The sequence below is a fragment of the Trichosurus vulpecula genome, chromosome 1, assembly GCF_011100635.1.
Source record: "Trichosurus vulpecula isolate mTriVul1 chromosome 1, mTriVul1.pri, whole genome shotgun sequence".
Lineage (NCBI taxonomy): Eukaryota > Metazoa > Chordata > Mammalia > Diprotodontia > Phalangeridae > Trichosurus > Trichosurus vulpecula.
Window position 1 is genome coordinate 525524259 of NC_050573.1, and position 23512 is coordinate 525547770.

Below are 23512 nucleotides of genomic sequence, written 5' to 3' on the forward strand. Positions count from 1 at the left end.
TACGGAAGCAACAGAAAGACACAAGAGGACAAAAGCTCAGGCAATACATCCTCCTTAGAATTACAAAGAGCCTGGAACCAACATAAAGTCCGAAATCAAGAAGTAGAATGGAAAAACAAGCAAACAAACAAAAAGAATACAATCACAAAGAGTTACTGTGGCAACAGGGAAGCTCAAGACAAACACTGAAGAAAAGAATGACTTGAGAACATCCACAAGCAAAATTTCGGAAAATGCAGTTTGGACACAAATCCAACAGAATTCCTAAAAGACTTAAAAAATATTATTTTAAAAATCAAGTGAGAGAAGTTGAAGGAAAAATGGGAAAAGCAGCAAGAACTAAGGAAAAAAGATGTGAGACTAGTTTAGAAAAAGATGAAAAAAACCTTACTGAAGAAAATAACTCCTTGAAAATTAGAATTGCCCAAATGAATGCTAATGACTCTATGAGACATTAATAAAACAAAGATGAAAGACTGAAAAAAACAGAAGGAAATGTGAATTATCTTACAGGAAAAATAAATGACCTGGAAATTAGAACAATGCAATATATTTTAAGTCACTAGACTACCTGAAAGCCATAAACAATTTTTTAAAAGAGGTTAGATATCATATTTTAAGAAACCATAAAAGAAAAACCATCCAGATATCCTAAAACAAGAGGGCAAAGTAAAAACTGAAAGGATCCACTGGTCACTTCCTGAGAGAAACTCCTAAATGAAAACTCCCAGGAATATTAAAGCCAAAACCTAGAGCTCCCAGGTCAAGAAAAAAATACTGCAGGTAGCTAGAAACAAATAATTCAAGTACCAAGGAGCCACAGTCAGGATCATACACGATTTAGCAGCCACTATTAAAAGTAGCTGTTCCAGGTGAAATTCAACAAAGGTAGGCCGAGGCCCATTTTTTCTAAGCAAGATAACATTTTATTAATAGGAGCACTACCTGCCAATAAAATGGGTCAAAGGCTGCCTCAGTTTAGCCAAAGACCTGGAAATGAAGATGCAAATTCCTTTTTATAAGCACAGAAAAAAAGAACAGAACAGGCTAAGTGAGGAAAATACAACTGGTTATACGGTTGGTGATACCATGGGGTTGAGGACAACATGATTAGTTACATAGCTGGGGCATGGGGAGCAATATGATTGGAAATTGAGGGGCTACCAACAACCCCCTCCTTCCCTCTTCTAAAGAATGTTCATTGTTTGAGTCCTCTTGCAAGGTCAGAGACAGCAGACCAGACATCCTTGAAGGATATCTTAGTAGTGCACGGATGCTGAACCAAACTCCCTGGTATCCACCCGCATTCCTCAAGGATACATATCCTTGAGGCAAGAACAGAACAGTGATTAGCAGGAGAACTAGATTTCTAAACTTAACTCATTATAGGCCAACAAGTTCTGAATTCAGTTCAGACACAAAGAACCATGAGTTAGACAGTTAAAGGACAAAATTAATTAACTATAAATGGGATCAATTTTAAAAATAATACAGAATCAATTTAACCTTCTCAGAGTGGAGACCTTGGAATATGATATTCCACAGCAGTCAAAGACTCTAAGCTTGCAATTAAGAATAACTGTACCCAACAAAACTGAGTATAAACCTACCCGGAGGAAATGGACTCTTTAAGAAAATAGGATATTTCCAAGCATTCCTGATGAATGGATAAGAGCTGAGTAGAAATTTTCACATACAAAGGAGTAAAAAGCATTATAAAGACAAACATGAGCAAGCAAATCAATAAATTAGAAAACTATTAGCTAATTTGATTTAAAAAAAAATACAAATTGCCAGTATCAAAAATAAAGAAGATGATTTCAAAACCAACGAAGAATAAAAGTAATTATTAGGAGCTATTTTCCTCAATTATATGCCAATAAACTACAACTAAATAAAATGGATGAATATTTTAAAAAAGTAAACTGCCAGATTAACAGAACAGGAAATAAAGTACTTAAATAATCCAATCTTAGAAAAAGAAATTGAGTAAGCCATAAAAGAACTACTAAGGAAAAAACTCAAGATCAGATGATTTACTAGTAAATTCTACCAAACATTCAAAGAACAATTAATTCCAATACTACATAAACTGTTTGAAAAAACAGGTAAAGAAGGGGTTCTACTATATACCTTCTATGACACAAACATGCTCTTGATACCTAAACCAGGAAGAGTCAGAGAGAAAGAAAACTATGGATCAATTTCCTTAATATTGATGCAAAAAATTTTAAATAAAATATTAGAAATAAGGCTACAGCAATATATCACTAAGATCATATACTATGACCAGGCTGGATTTGTACAAGGAATGAAGGGCTGATTCAATATTAGGGAAACTAATATTAATATAGGCTATATTAATAATGAAACATTTGATTATTTCTCATAGTCATGGAAAAAAAAGCTTTAGATAAAATACGACACCCATTCCTGTTAAAACCAATAGAAAGCACAGTAATAAACAGAGATTTCCCTAAAATGTTAAGTAGTTATCTATCTAAAAACAAGAGCTGGTATTATCTGTAATGGAGACAAATTAAAAGTCTTTCCAATAAGTTCAGGGGTGAAGCTAGGATGTCTATTATTACCATAACATTCAATATTGTCTAGAATTATTGTAGTACAGTAGTACTTATTGCTAGCCATAGCAATTTGAGAAGAAAAAAATCAAGGAATAATCATAGGCAAAGAAGAAAGAAAACTATCTTTTTTACAGATGATATCATGATTTCCTTAGAGAGCCCTTGTAATGGTTTACTTAGAGAACCCTAGCGAATCAACTAAAAAACTAATCAAAACAATTAACTTCAGTACCGTTGCAGGACATAAAGTATACCCACATAAATCATCAACATTTCTGTTTATTAATTTACCAACAAAATCCAGCAAGAAGTGATAGAAATAGAAATTCTACTTAAAATAATATAAAACAAACAATATAAAATACTTGGGAGTCTATCTGTTAAGGCACACATACACAATTATATGAACACATTTGTAAACTACTTCAAACAAATAAAGACAAATCTAAACAACAGGAAAAATACGAATTGCTCATGGTATGCTTAGCCAATAGTACCTAAATTAATTTACTTATTCAGTGTCCTACCAAACAAACTACTAAAGCATCACTTTATAGAGCTAGAAAAAAATAATTACAAAATTTACCTGAAGGAACAAAGGGTCAAGAATATCAAGGGAATGATGAAAAAAAAAATGGGGAGGGAGGCCCTAGCAGTACCAGATCTCAAACTATACTACGAAGCAGTAACTGTCAAAAAAACAAAAACAAAACAAAACAAAAAAACCTTTGGTACTGGGTAAGAGAAAGAACGGCTGATCAGTGAAAGAGATTAGGTATACAATGTAAAGGAGTAAATGAGCACTAAAACGTCATGTTTGATAAATTCAAAGATCCCAGCTATTGGAAGAACTCTCTATTTGACAAAAACTATTGCAAAAACTGGAAAGTAGCCTGGTGGAAACTAGGTATAGATCAACATCTTACACCATGTACCAAGAGAAGCTAAAATGAGTCCATGATTAAGATATAAAAGGTAAAATAATAAGCAAATTAGTGGATCATGGAAGAAATTACCTGTCAGAATTGTGAATAGGGGAACAGTTCATCACAAGAGATAGAGAATTTCACAATAGGTAAAATAATTTGGATTACATCATATGAAAAAAAATTCTGAACAAAACAAATGCAGTTACAATTAGAAACAGGAAAAAAATCTTTGTAATCAGTTTCTATGATAAAAGGATTCATTTCTAAGATATACAGGGAACTGAGTCAAATTCATAAGAATAAGAGCCATTAACCAATTGATAAATGGTTAAAGGATATAAAAATGCATTTTTCAGAGGAAAAAATACATGCTATCAATAGCCATACTTTAAAATGATCTAAATCACTAATTAGAGAAATGCAAAATAAAACAATTCTGAAATGTCACCCTCAAGCTCATCAGACTGGCAAAGCAGACAAAAAGGGAAAATAACAAATGCTGGAGAGGCTGGGGGAAAACAGATATTTTAAATGCACTGTTGATAGAGCTGTAAACTGGTCTGACCTTTCTAAAAAGGAATTTGAAATGACACCCAAAAAGCTATTAAATTGTGTATAATCTGACCCTGAGATATAGCTAGTAGGACTACACTCCAAAGAGATTAAAGAAAGAGGAAAAAGACTCATATTTACAAAAATATTTATACCAGCTCATTTTGTGGTGGCAAAGAACTGGAAACTAAGGGGATGACCATCAACTGGGGAATGGCTGAACAAGTTTCATATATGAACGTGATATAATATTGTGTTGTAAGAAATGATACAGAGGAAGGTTTCAGAAAAACTTGGGAAGATTTGCATAAATAGATGTGAAATGAAGTTGAGAACAATTTATACAATAACAAAAATATTGTAAGGTCAATCAACTTTTAAAGAATTAGTAACTCAGATCAACATGATGACCAACTGCAGTTCCAAGGACTCATGATGAAACTTGCATCTACCACTAGAGAGAAAGTTGAGGGATTCAAGAGTACAGATTAAAGTACCTATTTTTTTCTTTCTTTTTTGGACATGGCCAATGGGGAATGTTTAGCATAACCAAACATAGTTGTAAGGATTTTGTTTTTCTTGCCTTCTCAATAGGTAGAGGAAAGAAAAGAAGAAAGGAAAGAAATAAGAACTGAAAATAAAATAAAATTTAATTTTTAAAAAAATGGTAGGGTCCAAGGCATTCAAGTTAATTCTAGGATGAGCCTCAAAAGATCCTAGAGTATACTCTGGATTCCCCCCCCCCCCCACCCCAACATGAGAACAGTATGAACAAAAACGTCTTCCTTACACCAATTCAATCTAGTCTGCCCTCAGTAGAAAAGTTAGCAGAAATCAGGCAGGTGGTTATTAAGCCATACTCAACTTGATGTATAATACAAGTATTATCCTCATTTTATAGATAAGAGAACTTAGGATCATAAAATTAAGTGATGTGACAAAGATCACACAGCTAAATGTTAGATTCTGGGAGTCTAAGAAAGGTTTCCGGTATCCCTAGGATTACGTACACTCACAGGAGGAAACTAGCTGCTAATACTACTTTTAAACCTCTTGCCCCACTACCAATGGGCAGTAAAGTTATATGTATTTCCTCAAGAAGGTGTCCGGGGGGCAGGGGGCAGGACGGAGCCAAGATGGCAGAGTAAAAGCAGGGACTTGCTTGAGCTCTCCCCCAAACCCCTCCAAATGCCCATAAAAAATGACTCTAAACAAATTCTAGAGCAGCAGAACCCACAAAAAGACAGAGTGAAACAAATTTTCAGCCCAAGACAACTTGGAAGGTCGACAGGAAAAGTATGTTGCACCAGTCTGAAAGAAGAATGCAGTCCAGCACAGGCCATGCCAGCATAGATGGGGTCAGAGCAGGCCTCAGGGCACTGAATTACTTGCAGCTGTGGCGGCTTCCAGACTTCTCAACCCACAAACACCAAAGACAACATAGAACATCAGTAGGAAAGGTCTATGGGACCTGGGTGAGAGAGGATCGTGGTCCAGGCCCCAATCCCAGGGTGGTGGAGGCAGAGGCAGCAGCAGCAGAGCCTGCTTCAGGAGCTCTTGGCCCACAAATGGTGGGAAGCAGCTGATCACAGGGTGATTGCAGGGATCTCTTTGCTGGCACTGAAGCAGGATTCTCTTGTTTTGCCTGTGCTTCCATCTGGGTCCCAATCCTGGGTGGTAGTCCTGGGGCAAGGAGGAGCCTGTGACGGAGCTGATGGTGGTGGAGGAGAGGAAATCCTCTTCATGGTTTCAAGGCAGAAAAGAATGCTTGTGGTCACTCACAGACCAGAGCACAGGCCAGGAGAGGAGTAAATACCTCTCCTTTGATTATACAACCTCAGAAGAAATGAAAATTTACAGGTCCCTTGAAATATCTCTGAAAACAGCTGCACAAAACCCCTGAAGCTTGGGACAGTTCACCCTCCACACTGGAAGCAGAGATCTTCCTTAACAAAGAGCTAAAAAGTCAAGTAATTGGCTGGGAAAATGAGCAAAGAGCAGAAAAAAAAATATCAGACTATAGAATCTTATTTTGGTGAGAAGGAAGATCAAAATATACAACCAGAAGACAACAGTCAAAGCTCCTATATCCAAAGCCTCCAAAAAAAATATGTATTGGTTACAGGCCATGCAAGAGCTCAAAAAGGATTTTGAAAATCAAGTAAGAGAAGTAGAGGAAAAACTGGGAAGAGAAATAAATGAGTGATGCAAGAAAATCATGAAAAAATGAGTCATTAGCTTGCTAAAGAAGACCCCCCCCCGCCAAAAAAAATGCTGAAGAAAATAACACCTTAAAGAATAGACTAACCCAAATGACAAAACAGGTCCAAAAAGCCAATGAGGAGAAGAATGCCTTAAAAAGCAGAATTGGCCAAATGGAAAAGGAAGTCCAAAAGCTCACTGAAGAAAATAATTCCTTAAAAATCAGAATGCAGCAAATGGAAGCTAATGACTTTATGAGAAATCAAGAAATTATAAAACAAAACCAAAAGAATGAAAAAAAAATAGAAGACAATGTGAAGTATCTCACTGGAAAAAACAACTGACCTGGAGGATAGATCTAGGAGAGATAATTTAAAAATTACCAAACTACTTGAAAGCCATGACCAAAAAAAGAGGCTAGACATCATCTTTCAAGAAATTACCAAGGAAAACTGCCCTGATGTTCTAGAACCAGAGGGGAAAACAGAAATTGAAAAAATCCACCAATCACTTCCTGAATGAGATCCCAAAAGGAAAACTCCTAGGAATGTTGTAGCCAAATTTCAGAATTCCCAGGTCAAGGAGAACATATTGCAAGGAGCCAGAAAGAAACAGTTCGAGTATTATGGAAACACAATCAGGATAACACAAGATTTGACAGCTTCTACATTAAGGGATCAGAAGGCTTGGAATATAATATTCTGGAGGTCAAAGGAGCTAGAATTAAAACCAAGAATCACCCACCCAGAAAAACTGAGTATAATATTTAAGGGGAAAAAATGGAATTTCACTGAAAGAGGACTTTCAAGCATTCCTGATGAAAAGACCAGAGCTGAATAGAAAATCTGACTTTCAAATACAAGAATCAAGAGAAGCATGAAAAGGTAAACAGTTAAGAGAAATCATAAGGGATTTATTTAAGGTGATTTATTTACATTCCTACATGAAAAGATATTTATAACTCATGAGATCTTTCTCAGTATTATGGTAGTTGGAGGGAAGATGTGTATATGTGTGTGTGTGTGGATGTGTGTGTGTATAGAGGGCACAAGATGAGTTGAATATGAAGGGATGACATCTAAAAAATAAAATTAGAGGGTGAGAGAGGAAAGTACTGGGAGAAGGAGAAAGAGAAAGATAGAATGGGGTAAATTATCTCACATAAAACAGGCAAGAAAAAGCTTTTACAATGGAGGGGAAGAGGGGGGAGCTGAGAGGGAATGAGTGAGCCTTACTGTCATAGGATTTGGCTGAAGGAGGCAATAACAATTGGGTATGAAAATCTATCTTACCTTATAGGAAAGTAGGGTGGAAGGGGATGAGAGAGGGGGAGATGATAGAAGGGAGGGCAAATGGGAGGAAGGAGTAATCGGAAGCAAACACTTTTGAGGAGGGATAGGGTCAAAGGAGAGAACAGAATAAATGGGGGATGGAATAGGATGGAAGGAAATACAGTTAAGTCTTTCACGACATGACTGTTATGGAAGTGTTTTGCATGACTACACATGTATAACATGTATCAAATTGCTTGCCTTCCCAATGAAGGTGGGTGGTGGGGAGGGAGGAAGGGAGAGAGTGTGGAACTCAAAAGTTTTAAAAAACAAACATTAAAAACTGTCTTTACATGCAACAGGGAAATAAGACATCCAGGCAATGGGGTATAGAAATCAATCGTGCCCTATAGGAAAATAGAAGGGAAGGGTATAAGAGAAGAGGGGGAGGTGATAGAAGAGAGGGCAGATTGGGGGAAAAGGTAATCAGAATGCATACTGTCTTGGGGTAGGGGGAGAGGAGAGATGGGGAGAAAATTTGGAACTCAAAATCTGGTGGAAGTGAATGTTGAAAACTTTTACAAATCAATTAAAAAAAAGATGTCCCTAAGAAATCCTATTACTAAGTTTCTAAGTTCCTACATTCTAGTACTACCATAGTTCATCTTGGGAAAGTGCCTACAAGGATGATAACCTATAGGCTTTGGTCCAAATGCCTCAAGATTAGCGTCTGAAGCCAGTGGCTCAAAATATAAGGTATTCATTCAGAAATAGGGACAGCACCTGTTTCTCCCTACTAAGAAATCTAAATTTTCCCTATTTTCTAACTATGGTCCAGGGCTCACTGATATCAGGCTCAGTTTCTTTATCTGTAAATTGAAGAAGCTGTATAATTTATAATATCCCTCAAGCACTAACATTCTATGGTTTTTATGATATTTAAAGGAAATGGAACAAAGAAAAATTCAAAGGCCTCTAGAGGAGAAACATTGGCAGAAATCACCAATTGAATCTCAAACATGGTTATACGTTAAATAAAGCATAAGCATAAAGCACAATGTTTTTTCCTGTTCCACAAATCCCTCCTGCTACCTTCCTTGCCCTATCTCTATCCCTAATGGATTCCAATGGTCCCAATAAAAATGTCTCATGTCCTTCTTTCAAAGTGAACAGAATTAGAAGTCACTGGGGAGGGATGGATGGATGGATGGATGCCTGAGACTGAGAAATGATTTGGAAATTTTGGGGGTGGGAGGAAAACGAAGGGAATCTTAGGATCTCAAAGATCATCTAGTTCTGTCTTTTTACAGATGAAGAAACTAAGGCCCAGAAAGGAAAATGTCTTGCTCAAGGTCATACAGTAAATAACAGATGAAGAATATGAGTGCAGCTCTTTTGATTCCAAATCCAGTGCTCTAAGACATCACTGAGGTAGGTAGGCATTGTGGTCATGAAGCTATGCTGTGGATTTAAGGGACAGAAAGGAATACATAAGAAAAGGCACATAAGACAGAGAGATACAATGAACAGAAATGTTCACCGGCAAAGCAGAGGGGGGGATACTTAACTCTGGTGAAATGCTAGAGGAGATACGCAGGAGGGTGGAGAGTGAGAGAAATCCAGCATGAAGATGAAGATGTCTGAATGAGAATGTCTGTTAACTGAGGAAGTTTGGTCCAGATAACCTCTACAAACCCTTTTAGCTCTAAAATTCAAAGAATATATCATTTGTGAGGGATCGTGGAAGTAGCTCACACCTTCGAGGAGTTTACAGTCTGGTTAGGGGGAAAAAGCATACTTATAGTCTCCTCATCTAATCTTGGGGTGCTCTTTGTTCCAATATTGCTGCCAGTTGAAATCTTACCAATTGTTCAAGTCACTTTCTCTAAGAAGCTTTTTCTAATCCACTATTTCCCAAGCTGAAAACAATCTTTCCCTTGTCTGATCTCATAGCACTTCATGATAATCTTATGCACTTTTAGTCTATTTGGCATAATATTTGTGTACCTCTCTTATTTTTCCTACTATACCGTAAGTTTCTTAAGAGCAATACAACATCATAGATCTTTGTATCTTCCCCAGTACCCAATACAGTACACACATGACAGGTATACAAACAAGTGTTTGTTGACTTAATAGAACATAAAATAGGGGCAGCTAGATGGTGCAGCGAGCAGAACAGCAGCCCTGGAGTCAGGAGGACCTGAGTTCAAATCCAGCATCAGACACTTGACACACTTACTAACTGTGTGACCTTGGGCAAGTCACTTAACCCCAATTGCCCTGCCTTCCCCCTGCAAAAAAAAAAAGAAAAAAAAGAAAACATAAAATAACATGAGAGACTATACAAATATCTAAGATTTAGATCTTATAGATATGTACTGAATCATGGTCCTCAGATGACAGTTCATCGGACAAATCCACACTTGAAGTCCTGTCGGCTTGGTGGGACCTATCAGAGCAAATGCTCCACTGGCATAGCCTTCAAAAAAGCGAGAAATCAACTCCATGATGCAATGTGCACATAGTGTGCATAGCTATGTTTTTATATAGTAGTAATCTTTGTATGTGCATATCCTCACACCCTGCTTTTCTCCTTAATAATACTTCTCATGTGTACTTTCATACATCAATTCAGTCCACAAACCTATCTTTATTAGCTACATATGACTTGTTAAGTTCTGGACCAGAAGCCCTCCTGCTTCTGCTTCCTCCCAGTTTCAGAGGAAGAAATCCCAGCACCAAATCACAACTAAGAGGGTGGACTTGGTAAGTTCCAAGGGAGACTGAAACTTGAACTATGAGCACTGCTCTAAGCAGCAGTTCGGTTATTAAAGCTATGAAACGACAAATTTGGACTAGGTAATCTCTAATGACCTTTGTGGCGCTAAAATTCTTAGAACACATATTTGTGTGTACATCTGGATGGCCATGTATGCATAATGAGATCATATAAACTGCCCATACTTTCAAGGAGCTTACAATTTGGTTGGGAAGATAGAACAGAGGTGGAACACCTCATCCTTTAAGACCAAATGAGCTAAGAATAATTATCCAACTGGACCACGACTACCTCTAGTGATAGAGTTTCATTTGCCCCAGTAGGGAATTCAGAGCAACATGCCACTTTCAGATTCATTTGTGAAGCCATCTTCTAAGTGGTACTTTCTATAAGCTTTGCAGATAAAAGTGCTTGTTATATGTTGACAGATTACTCACCAGAAAGACTGAACCAATTTTCATTTCCCTTAGAAATGTGTTAAGTGGACCTGTTTCTCCACACACCTGCTTGCAATAGGTTTTATAATCTTCATTTTTACTAGTTTAATAGGTAGGACACTTTAAAATTCTTTTGATTTTCATTTCTTAAAGGAATACATCAGTTTTTTAAAAATTGCCATGTAAAATAAAATTCTGTACTTTCTGCTAAGCCTTAACTTATTTTATCTAATCACTCTGTATTCTAGCTTGTATTCAAAAGCCCTTCTACAAGGTCAGTCTTCGACCTCTGGGGTGGCCTATAAGTCAAAGCACCTCAGCCTTCTTATCTCCCAGTTGCCAGAAGGCAATCTTCAGTCAGTCTCAAACACAAACTGTTTACTAACAATAAAGGGAAGGCCTCAGTTTTGTTTTCAATCTGCTGGTATTCCAAACTACTACCTGGGGGCTGGGGAGGAATGACCAGATAAGGGGAGAGAAAAAGACAGACACCCACTTTTTTTTTTTTTTTTTGCCTTACAGACCAATCAATACAGTTAAAGTGTACCATCCACTTTAATGGGGGTGAAACAGTTCCCCACTCACCCTTCTCTTTTTCTGGCCAGGGTTGGTCATCTTGCATATACCAGTGAAATTACAGGAAGGAATTCTGGATATTCACTAGCAATGATTTGAAATAGTTGCCTTAATTCTAAACCTCAGTTTAAGGAAACCATACTTTACCCAGAACACAAGATCTCGAATAAACATTTAAGTGTTTTTTGAAAAGTATGAAATTAATTTTATGACAAGGGATAAAGGTGGTCCATGGTTGGAAGCTTAAGGAATCTGGGGAAGGGTAATGCCATTAAAAGTCATGGGAGCATTAAAAGGAAATTTTTTTAATAAGGGAAGATAAAATAGACATCTCGAGCTTAAGGTGGCAAGCAAAGTATCCATATACTTTAGGTATGAAGGCAGCAGGTTCTAGGATCATAGATTTAGAGTCAGAAGAGCTAGGTGGCACAGTTGATAGAACACTAGGCCTTGAGACAGAAGACCTGAGTTCAAATCTGGCCTCTGACACATACCAGCTGTGTAACCCTGGGTAAGTCACTAACCTCTGTCTGCTGAAGCTTCCTCACCCGTAAAGTGGGAATAATAACAGCACCTGTGTCCCAGGTTGTTCTGAAGATCAAGGGAGACAATGACTGTGAAATGCTCAGCACAGGGCCGGCACATGGCAAGCGCTCCGTGAATGCTGGCCATCTCCCCTCTCATGGTTATAGAAGAGAAAACGGAGATGCAAAGAGGTCAGTCAAGTGGTAGCAGGCCCTCTTATTCCCAATTCAGAGCTGTTTTTATACCATTCATGATTAATCAGTGACTATGTAATCCACCCACTACTTCCTGGCAGTGTAGACAGCACACATGGGTCTTTTTCTTTAATTTTCCTAATCCATTAATCCTCTTATCTCTCTCTCCTCCCTTTTCTACTACCAATATTCCTTTATATCCTTGTTTTTGGTGCATTTACTCCCTCTCTCCAGCTTGAGAACAAGAGGGACCTTCAAGGAAGAACTGCCACAATCTGGTGGTGTCTCGGTCCTTTGGTTCTCAAGTGGTGGCTTATCAGAAATAACCAGGCTATAATAAAAACTGGCTCAAACTCCCCAAACTGATTTTAATTGGAAAGTAAATGTAACATTATAGAATAAGAAACATTAACTGCACACCAATCAGTGTATTTGGTAGGAAAATTTACTCAAGGAATTTAAGGAAGATAAGATTCTTAGCAGATACGTAATTAAGCAAAGGGAATGGATGGGCTTCAATTCCACAACCAACACTTAATAATCTTCATGCATATCCTCATCGATTATAGTACCCTAAGTTACCGTCTTCTTGACCTGCCAAGTGAGCTGGATATTTGTGTTCCCTCAGTCTGGGCATTCGATCCACTGAAGAACTTTCCAATTCTCATAAAGTCACAGAACATTAGAGCTAGAAGGGCCATTAGAGTTCACTGAGTCCAACTCCCTTATTTTATAGATGTAGAAATAGGCCCAAAGAGGTGATGTGACCTCCTCGGCATTACACAGTTCGTTAGTGACAGAGCCACAACTGGAACCTGGAGCATGTGACTTCCAAGCCAACATTCTTTCCATTATACCACGCTGCCTCCCACTCTATAGAAATCAAACCCCTCTCTCTGCGCCAAACTCCAATGGCTCCTCTCAGATCAGTCCTACTATTGAGACCCCAAATTCTCAATGGTTAGGAGAAAAAGCCCCCTGAAAACACACTGGAAAAGGAGAGGTGACCAGAACCCTTCACATGGAAAATGACAAAGAATTCAAAAGTGAGTAATTCTTCTACAGTCAAGAACTGACTGTAAAGTAATTTTAGTTTGTTAAGCTACTCACTAAATTTAACCAAATCATATCACAACATGCCAATCAGACTAACTTTATTACTAGAGATTAGGCTAGGTTTTTATTTAGTTCTCCAAAGAGAAGCTGTTCCCCAACAATTTTAAAATAAAAATCTAATACCATATCATAATGCTTTTTTCTGTAGAAGACAAGAAAGCAATATTTTATACATATATATATACACACACACACACACACACACACACACACACACACACACACACACATACATATAACATTCTGATGGGGGGGAGAAGTGAGCAGGGAAGGCTAGACTTGATATATCATCAATATACAGAATTCCTCATGAGGAAACTACCTTTACTAATACAGATGGCAACTGTTCTAAACCTTAAATGTTAGAAGATTACCGGGGACACTAAGAGGGCAAATGAGGGTAGCTAGGTGCCACAGAGGGTCTGTCTCCCCTTCCCCAGAGTCAAGAGGATCTGAGTTCAAATCCAGCCTCAGATACTTACTAGCTATGTGACCCTAGGAAAGTCACTTAACCTTGTTTGCCTCAGTTTCCTCATCTGTAAAATGAACTGGAGAAGGAAATGGCAAACTGCTCCAGCATCTTTGCCAAGGAAACTCCAAATGGGGTCACAGGAGAGTCGGTCATGACTGAAATGATTCAACAACAAAGCGAGTAAGAGACATGCCCAGATTCACAGTTAATATGTATGAACCCAGGTCTTCCTTGACTCCAGGCTAGCTCTCTTTATTATGCCATCCGGCCTCTTCTCTGAAAATCTTATTCAGTGTTAAAGCCACAAAAAATCAATAAAAAATTAAAATGCCACAGTTATTCCTCATTTCCAATGAAATTATGTATCTCTCAATTTTTTTCAGATGGTCAAAATATCAGCTTAAATCATTCAATTCGCAGATAGTAAATACAGAGTTACAAAATAACACTGACTCCCACACCACTTCCTATCTAACAATCTCAAAACACTTCACAAATACTACTTCTCCAAGCTTGGCACCAGAGACGCCTAAGCTTCGGAAATAAATATAGTTAATTAGCCTGTTTTATTTTTTGAAAATGTTGAAAAACATATTTACAAATATTCTATTATTAGTAAAACTGTAACCTCAGAAGAAATGAGTACTAGAATATTACCATAGTATTTAATAGACTAATTTAAACAATTACCAAGGAAAGTTAAAAGTACTCTCTATTTTGAGAAATTAGTCAACTGAGGATGTAAGAATACTTGTAAATAGGTTCATGTAATCAACACTACAGTACAGAATGCAAAGCTATAATTTTCATTGGACATTATTCAATATGCTCATTCTTAAAAATGTGAAACATTCACATATCTATTTTTCCATTATATTTTTATCAATCAACATTATACCTTGTATATTAAATAAAACTATAAACTCAAGAATGAGCTTACTGTAGAAAAAATAAATTTATAGTGGCAATGAAAACTAGCTTCCAAAATCTCATAAACCTTATTATGTGTCTATTTTCAAGGAATCAAAGTTGAAGCATTTGGTATAACCCCGTTTTAATATGAAATGTTTTAAATTTAAATTATGGAAGTTAAACATTTTGATAATTTCAGTTGTCATTAATCTGGCAAGTCTCCTAACAGTCAAACTGTACAATTAATTACTTTATCCTCAAATCAAATTTAAAATTTTGTGCTGACCCAATTTATCTAAAAAATATTAAATATGACATTAATAAACCACATCACATACTTAGCACCTACAAATTCTATTTTTCCCTTACCAATATGAAAAAGGCTTTATATATTCATCCTGAAGAAAACAGTGCATGATCAATCATATGCATCTCATGTAGAGCTGGAAAATATTCTGAGGTTTCATAGCTATTAAAGCCCCCCAAATTAGACATGAGAGTAGATAATGGAAAATGCCATACATTTTAAATATTTTTTTACTGTAATAGCTTAAGTTGCCATACTCTCTATGAAATCTTTAAAAAAGTTTGTTTTTTAAACAGTACCTCAGTTTAACTTCTAGCATACATATGAGAGAAAAAAAGTCTTCCAAATGGCAAGCAAATTTGCCAGAATGAAGACCTGATATTTCAAGGAAGCTCTACAGTTAAGGTTTTTATTTGTAGCTACGTCTTGAAAACAAAACACTCATCTCCCTCCGCCAAACCAGCTCCTCTTCCCAAATTCCTCATTACCAGCAATAACATCATTCTCTCCTGGTTCCTGAGACTTAAATAATTTAATCTGCAGTGCCACAGGACCATGGATCTGGAGCTGGGAGGACCTCAGTGGTCACCTAGTCCAATCCCCTTCTTTAGAGTTGAGCAAATTGTGGTGCAGAAAGGTAAAGCGTTTTCCAAAGGTCATGAAGGTGGTACACAGCAGAGCCACTCTGTTTATATCACCTTCTCCCATTCTTTATTGCTGCCATCCACCAATTTCCAAGTGACTTTCCCAACCTTCTCAAAGACTTTGACACTAGATTTCCTCTCTACTTACTTTGCAAACCTAAAAGTGATTCATAAACTTTAAAGTGCTATATAAATGTTAGGTATTATATTATTATTATTAGCAATAACAATCATAACAACATTGAATCACAGGATTTGTAGCCCATCACCTTTGTCCTGTACATCCTTAAAGGCACAAAGTTTGATCAATTCTTCCTTACAAAGAGTTCTAAAATTTATCCCTGGAAAGAATTTCCATCTGCAATGCCAGGGACACCTATATTATTACAATAGTCTTTAAACTGCTTAAATAAACTAAACTGCTTCTAATCTCTACCCACTTCAATATATACTAACAAATACTGCAAGATTTAAAGCTGTCTTCCTGTCATTCAATAGGCTATCATACTCCCTTACTACTTATATTATGAAATCCAAATTTCTCAGCTTGACTGATACACATCATACGTTACCTTTACTATCTAATCTCATCTTTCACAAAATCTACTGTCCCTCTGATCCAATCAGAATCCTGCTTGCTAATGATCCTCCTCTGGTGTAAGTTGCATTCTCTTCACCAATCCAAATCCTCCAAATACTTCTCCAGGAAGTCACCAGTGGTTTTCCCTTCCTTGAATCCTACTACTTGCCTATATCATGAAATCTAGTACATGGATAGAGATATAGATATGTGAATATGACATCCATGCATATACAGATAAACTCCCCAGATAAACTACCAGAATGGTGAAACATAAGGCATATGAGAAATCAGTTTTGGGATGCTAAACATTTTCTAGCAAACTCCAAATCCATTCAATCTGATAATTAGTTAATGATTATTTATTTCCTAGCCTTCAAGTGATGACACTTTATAATTTAAAGCAATAATCGGTGCCTGGATGTTCCTTTAAACTGTTTTCTGTTCACTTACATATAGTCAACTACACTGATAGATACAAAATGATTCTTTTTTTATCATCTGTTTACAAATCAAAATCCAAAGAATTTGCCACTCATTGTGTCTTTCTGGTGGGTAATGTAAATAAACTCAGTTTTACAGCATAGGATAAAATGAAAGATAGGTTCACAAGCATAGGTATGGTTTTATATAAAAGTAAAAGTTAAGTTCCTGAGTTGTGCTATCAATTTATTACAAAAAAAAATCTTCTGTCTCCCTCATAAAAGAAATCTAACATGAAAGGAAATTAAAAATATACCAAAATATAAACATATCAGATCATACGAATCTATCAAAACATAGTTCAGAGCCAGAAAGTACCCTAGAAGCCACCTAGTCCAACCTCTTCCTTTTTCAGATACATCAGTGATTACAGATAAAGGAAACAACACCACATGAGTTCTCTTTATATCGTGCTAGTGGGTCCACTTCAGGAAACCAGACTGAACCAGTCACTTTTTCTTCTGATATAAGTTGTAAATATCTCACCTGTATTTATAGAGCTAAAGGGAATCCTGGAGAACTGATCAAATAACACTATGGCAACACTAAAAACCATTAACAAGTCAATATTGGCTTACACAGTCTATTATCACACTCTTCCTATCTTTAGTGATCCTAGTAGAGATTGCACATATTCGGTAAGTTCTGAATAGTGGTCAATCCAATTATTGCGGTTACTATGACAATGAAAAGAAAAGATTTTCAAGCTCCAGGCAATGGTGCCTCATGTATTGCAAACAATATTCAATAAGACAAAAGAATCTGGACAATTTGCTGTAATGGAACTCAGGAGTCCAAGTACTGCTGACAGAACTGCTCATCAGTAAATGAGGGAACACAAGCTGAAGAAAACAGAAATAACATCCCTGAAAATTCAGATTACTGCCTTAAAAAAAATGCTAAATTTCCCTTTTGTTCCTGAAGAAAATTTAAACATAGAACTTTGCTCTTTCCTGAAAAAATTTTTAATCCCGTCAGTATGGATTTTCAGTTCAAAATACTCTGAAAGATTACAATAACTTACCTGAACAGCATTATTTCTGAGGTCCAAGTTTTCAAAATAAAAAGATATAAAACTGAGTTGCTAAATAAACAGCTCCAATAGCTTCTACACTACACCAGCAAAACAACCTTCTTTTGTAACAGAAGAACTATCTACTTAGTATTTTCCCTCCAGTGTCTGTTCACTGTTCTTATAAATTTTACTTTACTGACACCAAGAATATTGCTCAGAACTACTGTTGCTGAAGAAAAATGGAAGCAGGAGTGGCACATTGGGCTAAAGTTTACAACTGCAACAGCAAATAAGTAGACGGTCAAATGTTTAGTCCACCAATGACTACCATATTTCTTTAGGAGATAAAATAAAAATGCAAGCCTTTGGAGGCAGCAGTCATATTTTCACATACATTTAAAAAGCATCATGCACCTAAGGAAAGACCTTTAAAAATAACAGATAATACTGGTTCATTCAGTGAGTGAGGAAAAGAAGTACAAATGTAACTCTTTTCTTTGAGTTACAGAAATGGCAGAAGAGAATTTTACCCTAAAGTTTCATTTAAGATTCAGCAGATAGAATATCACACTTGAAGTCAGGAAGACCTGGGTTTAAATCCTATCTCCAACACTTGCCATGTTGCCAGTCACTAAATACGTGACCTGACAAGTTACTTAAATTCTCTAAGTCTCAGTTTCTTTGCCTGTAAAATGTCTAACACTCTATGGTGCTTACATCAAACAGTTCCTGTAAGGCTCAAACAAGATAATACTATGAAAAGATATTTACAAACTTTAAAGTGCTAAACAGACAGCAGCTATATAAGCCACCTCCAAGAAGAAAATTTCTTTCACGACTAAGGTAGGAAACCCTGAAAAAACAAGATTGTTAACAAAAGCATTTAAAAAACACAAATTACATAAAGCTGTATTAGCAGAAACAGGCCTCAAATAGGAATGCTAGGGAAGATGAGCAGTTGTTGGAGAGGACGATTCCCGTGAAATTAAAAGCAAACTATATATCATGAATAAACTTCATAGCCTACAGTGAGGATATATGTTTTATCTAAAAAGATATTATGGAAAAATAAAGCGTGTAGTAAGGCTACTTTATTTTTCAAGAATTCTCAATCTTATGGCACTAGGATTCTTCCCTAAGCCCTAAGGAAAAGTATGTTCCCTTAGAAGTCATAAGTAGAGGTGACAGTAGCAACTCTTTCGGACACTTGAAAATCAATGCAGTATTTATATTTAAATAGCCTAAGAAACTACAAAGTGAAGTTTACATAAACAAACCCTAAGGCCTTAGGGACTACTGGAGCAGAAATACGCAGGGATAAGGCAGAGCAAAAAAAAAAAATAGAGATTAGACAGTCAAAAGACAACTCTTTAAAATAAGAACTACTACAGGGGGAAAAAAAGTGAGGTGTTATAATTATTAAAAAGAAAAAAGAAAAAGCCAGCAGAGAAAATGAAGAATTAAAAATACTTTATGCTGATCAATAGATTGTCAAGAAAGCAAAGATCTCTTGGACCATGCCCCTGGAGTGTAACTATTATAACTGAATACTCATCTATAAACAATAAAAGGTAACTTACTGCAGAAGGCAAAGTAGGAGAGGAAAAATAAGTCTAAGGAACACATGAAATACACTGAAAAATTCATCACTGCCTCTCTTTGCCATCCAGAGGTGAAATGACAACCACAATTATCCCTTTTCTGGGAGCAGAATTTGAATTGAGAGACTTCTTAAATGCCTTGGCCTACCAGACCTGCTATTTCTCCTTCCTGACAGAAGGGTTAATAACTGTTGTTGCTCTATGAGGCTCTTCATGAGCACTTTGTAACTACTGTTTAATTAAACCTAATATCCCTTTGAGGTATGCAGAACGCTATTATTTTTATTACAGCCGTTTTAAAGGTACATAAATTGAGTTACAGCAAGCACTTCCTATGCTAGCTGCCACTAACCTCCCCTTCCTCCTCAAGGATGTGAAAACAATATCCCTGCTCCAGCTCCAGTTTCTCGGATCTGCTTTCTCCCCTCCCTCGGGCCAAAGCTCTGACTTGGCCTCAGGTCGCTCTCCCTACAGGCAGCACAACACTTTAGTCACTACTCCCCAGAGGTTAACAGCGTCTACAGGGACCGCTCTCTTCCACCTCCTTAGAATGCAACCTGCTAGGCAGGTAAACACCCTCCCAAGGGAATGAAACTCTCTCTGTCTTTCCAGAAAGACGCTGCTCCCTTCCCTCCCAGCTACTCCGAGGATCCAATAGACAGCTCTCTTTTCCTGGAAAAACCATGACATATTTCTCTCCAGGCCCCCTGGGACTGAGACTGACATTAGCCAGCCCCCCGCCCCCACCTTCCAGACTGACATTACCTTCTCAACCGAGAGAGGTGATGCCTCATCTGCTGTCTAAAGCAGCCTCCGCGTGGGGGGAAAACATTCAGTGAGAGTGTGTGTGTGGTGTGTGTGTGTATGTGTCTATGTGTGTGTATGCGTGTGTGTGTGCGCGCGTGTATAGGGGAGGAAGAAGGAAGAGGAAGGTCAACAGCCACGTTTCACACCCCACGCCGGGCTCATCCCCCCTACCCGGCCGCTCCCGGGCCTCCCCGCCCCCAAATATGTGTGTGTGGGGGGATTCCCACGGATGCCGGGGGCGTGGGAGCCCCCGCCCGCCCGACCCGGCACAGGGGAGGGGGCTGTCCCCGGGCCCCTCCCGCGCTGCCCCGGGCGCCGGCTCCTACTCACTGCTTGGGGAGCTGCAGGGCCGGGGCGCCCCTGCGCTGGAAGGCCCCGTCCACGAAGACGCCGTTCTTGCCGAGGCAGCGCAGGTAGAAGTGCGGCTCCTGGAAGCTGAGCTGCAGGTGGCGGCGGGAGATGAAGCTCGAGTGGCCCATGTTGAGGTCCACGGAGCCCTGCGACGAGTTGCGGCCGATGGTGACGGCGGGCTGCCGCATGAGGAACTCGAACTCGCGGCCCTCCAGCCGGGCCAGGGCCGGCCCGGGGCTCTGCCGCACCGAGGCCGCCGCTGCCGCCGCCGCCGCCACCGCTCCCCCCGCGGCCGGGCCGGCCGGGGCTCCCCCCAGGCCCGCAGGCGGCGGCGGCGGCGGCAGCGGCAGCGGCGGGGGCGCCGGCTGTTGGGGCGCCGCCGGGGGAGCGGCGGACGCCGGCGGAGGTGGCGGCGGCGGCAGCGGAGGTGGTGGCGGAGGCGGTGGCGGAGGCGGCTGGGGCTGAGGCGGCAGCGAAGGCGCCGGCGCCGCGGGGAAGGCGGCGGCCGCGGCGGCCGCGGCGCACAGCACCGGGCTGCAGGGCGCCGAGCGCAGTGCCAGCAGGGCCCGGGCGCCCGTGTCCTCCCCGACTTCAGCCATGTTCGGAGCTGCGCGGATCGGCCCCAGGCGGCGGCTCGGGCGGAGGGGGGGAGGGGTGGGCGGCGGAGGGAGGGAGAGAGAGAAGGAGAGAGACAGAGAGAGGAAAGGCCGGGCCGGGCCGAGCCGGGTGGGGGAGGAGGCGAGCGCAGAAACCCGGAGCGGATCGCGCCGGCTCACGGAACGGAGCCACGCCGAGCCGCCGCGCAACCCGGCAGGCCTAAGCTCCGCCCCGCCCCGCCTCGCCTTGCTTTCTTTACGGGCCGGGCCGCTTGGAAGAGGGCGAGAGCCGGGGCTGGGCTTCCCTGCCGGGCTTGTGGTGCAGCCTTGGGTGATGGGGCGCGGAGATGCGGGCCCTTGGCCCCGGCTGCGAACCTAACCACCCCCTTCCTCGGTTTCAGGAGCCCACGCGGGACAGCCATGCTGCAGAGGCAGGGAGCAGGCGTGCCACGAGGCACCACGCTTGTGACACCCGCATCCTGGCAGGCTGGCACGCGGGGGCCAAGCTCTTCTCCCACAGAGGCTCAGGATGCGGTCCCATGTGCTTTCGGTGGGCTTGGCCCTCCTCTCCATCCTGGCTGCGAAATGTAAACCATCTTAGCTGGAAGGCGGGGGAGCCTCCGAGCCAATTCAGACAACACCCAGCGAGGAGAAGGAATGGGGAATAAGGAGGGGCAGCGTTGTCTGGGGCGGCCCAGTCTAGCCCGTTCTCGCAGCTGACCTTGGACCATGGCCAAGCACGAAAATGCAGAGGTCAGATAAGGTGCCGTGTGGCACTGCCGATCGTGGGCCTACATAGTCATCATCGTCATCATCATAATAGCTTCTACATAGCACCGGCACAGCTCTATCCTCGAAACTACCCTGGGAGGTAGCTGCTGTTATCCCTAGTTTATAGACGAGAAAACGGAGGTAGACAGGTTAAGTGATTTTCCGAGATTTTAATGCAGCTGATAAATCTCTGAACCTAGGTCCTCCTGACTCCAGGTCCAGCCTTCTATCCACTGCACCATCTAACTGCCTCTAGGTAAAACATTTAGAGCAGGCTCTATCCCTCTCTTTTATAAATGAGGAAACACAGGTGCAAGAAACATGGAATGATATGCCAAAATCCAAGTACTAAATGGGAAAGAAAGCTCACATTATTTGGATGTTTCAGGATGACATGTCCTAGATTTTCCAGAATATTCTCAATTTCAAAAAATGAAATCACACCTTTAATGAACTTTTCTGTTTCATTTTGTAATTTTTTTGTTTAGTTTACAATTTAATGAACTTTTAAAATCCTTACTGTCAGACAATGTGTCTCAATTTTGATTCAAAAAAATGTCACTTTATTTCTCTCTCTTCTTGAAGCATTCTTAAAGAGATTTGGCTAAGTGAAAATAGGATTGGACCCTATGGATCATGGGTGGGAGTGGGCCTGCAAGGTTATTATCTTCTTTATTGATTTTAAAAGTGTTAAACAGCAAAGGACTAATCACAGATAGATCCCTGGGGAATTCCACTGATGACTTCCTGCCATGATGACTGAACCAAAATTAGTACTCTGAATCTGCCCAGCCAACCAGTTCTGAATCCATCTAATTATGTTCCCATCTAATCCATAGCTGCAAAAAAAAAAAAGCTTTGCAAAACATTAAGGTAATTTACAATTAAATAATTCACAGTACAATGGAAGTGAAATGACTTGCCCACTGGTCTTACAATGTAAGTAGAAGAACAAGGATTTGAACCCTGGACAGGCAGTGAGACACTGATGCCTTTTTCAGCTTTTCCATTGTATCACACTGACTCTGAACCAGTTGTTGTTCAGTCCTATCTGACTCTGTGACCCCATTTGGGGTTCTCTTAGCAAAGCTACCCAAGTGGTTTGTGCCATTTTCTTCTCCAGCTCATTTTATGGATGAAGAACTGAGGCAAACAGTTAAGTGACTTGACCAGGATCACACAGCTAGTTAGTATATGAGGCCAGATTTCAATTCACAAAGATGAATCTTACAGACTTCAGGCCCAGCACTCCACTTCACTGCCTGCTCTGAACCAGAGCCTATTGATGAATCCCTGAAGAAGGTAGAAAAACTATAGGCTAACTTTGCTATTAGAAGAAAAAAAAAGATTCATATATGGAATTTATGGCCTATTTTTTTTAAACTCTATTCACAGGGACCATGTACATATCACATGCTTTTAATAAATCTTTCCCTAGAATAATAAAGTTTCCCTGGAATTGTCAGAATGTATTTCATGTCTAGGTATCTTAAAAAAAAAAAGTGAAAACTCCCAGGCACCATGCAGGTATTTAGGATAACGCAATATCAGAATATTAAGATTGAATTGACAGAAGCAGTATGGGCTTACTCTTGAGCGTTCTCCAATGGGCCTACACCTCCAGGGACATATATAATCTGTCAGACTTACAATACTACCTTACATAGACTTTCCTTTCCTCCCCACTTCCTGTCCCCCACTGCAACCCTGAAAAGAGAAAGGACTTGGGGTTGATAGTCAAAAAAATATTCTACCACTACCAGATACACCATCTCAGAACTGATCTACTGTTTTAGAAGACACC

The 23512-nt window shown here is 39.7% G+C and overlaps 1 protein-coding gene across 1 annotated transcript in view; it reads right to left on the minus strand.

Moving 5' to 3' along the window:
- The window catches only part of FOXK1 (forkhead box K1), a 119120-nt gene extending 98180 nt beyond the window's left edge, over window positions 1-20940 (minus strand). The window contains exon 1 of the mRNA XM_036741245.1: window positions 20321-20940. Within this exon, the coding sequence (XP_036597140.1) occupies window positions 20321-20940 (620 nt within the window). The remainder of the gene's footprint in view (window positions 1-20320) is intronic.
- Window positions 20941-23512: the final 2572 nt, after the last annotated feature.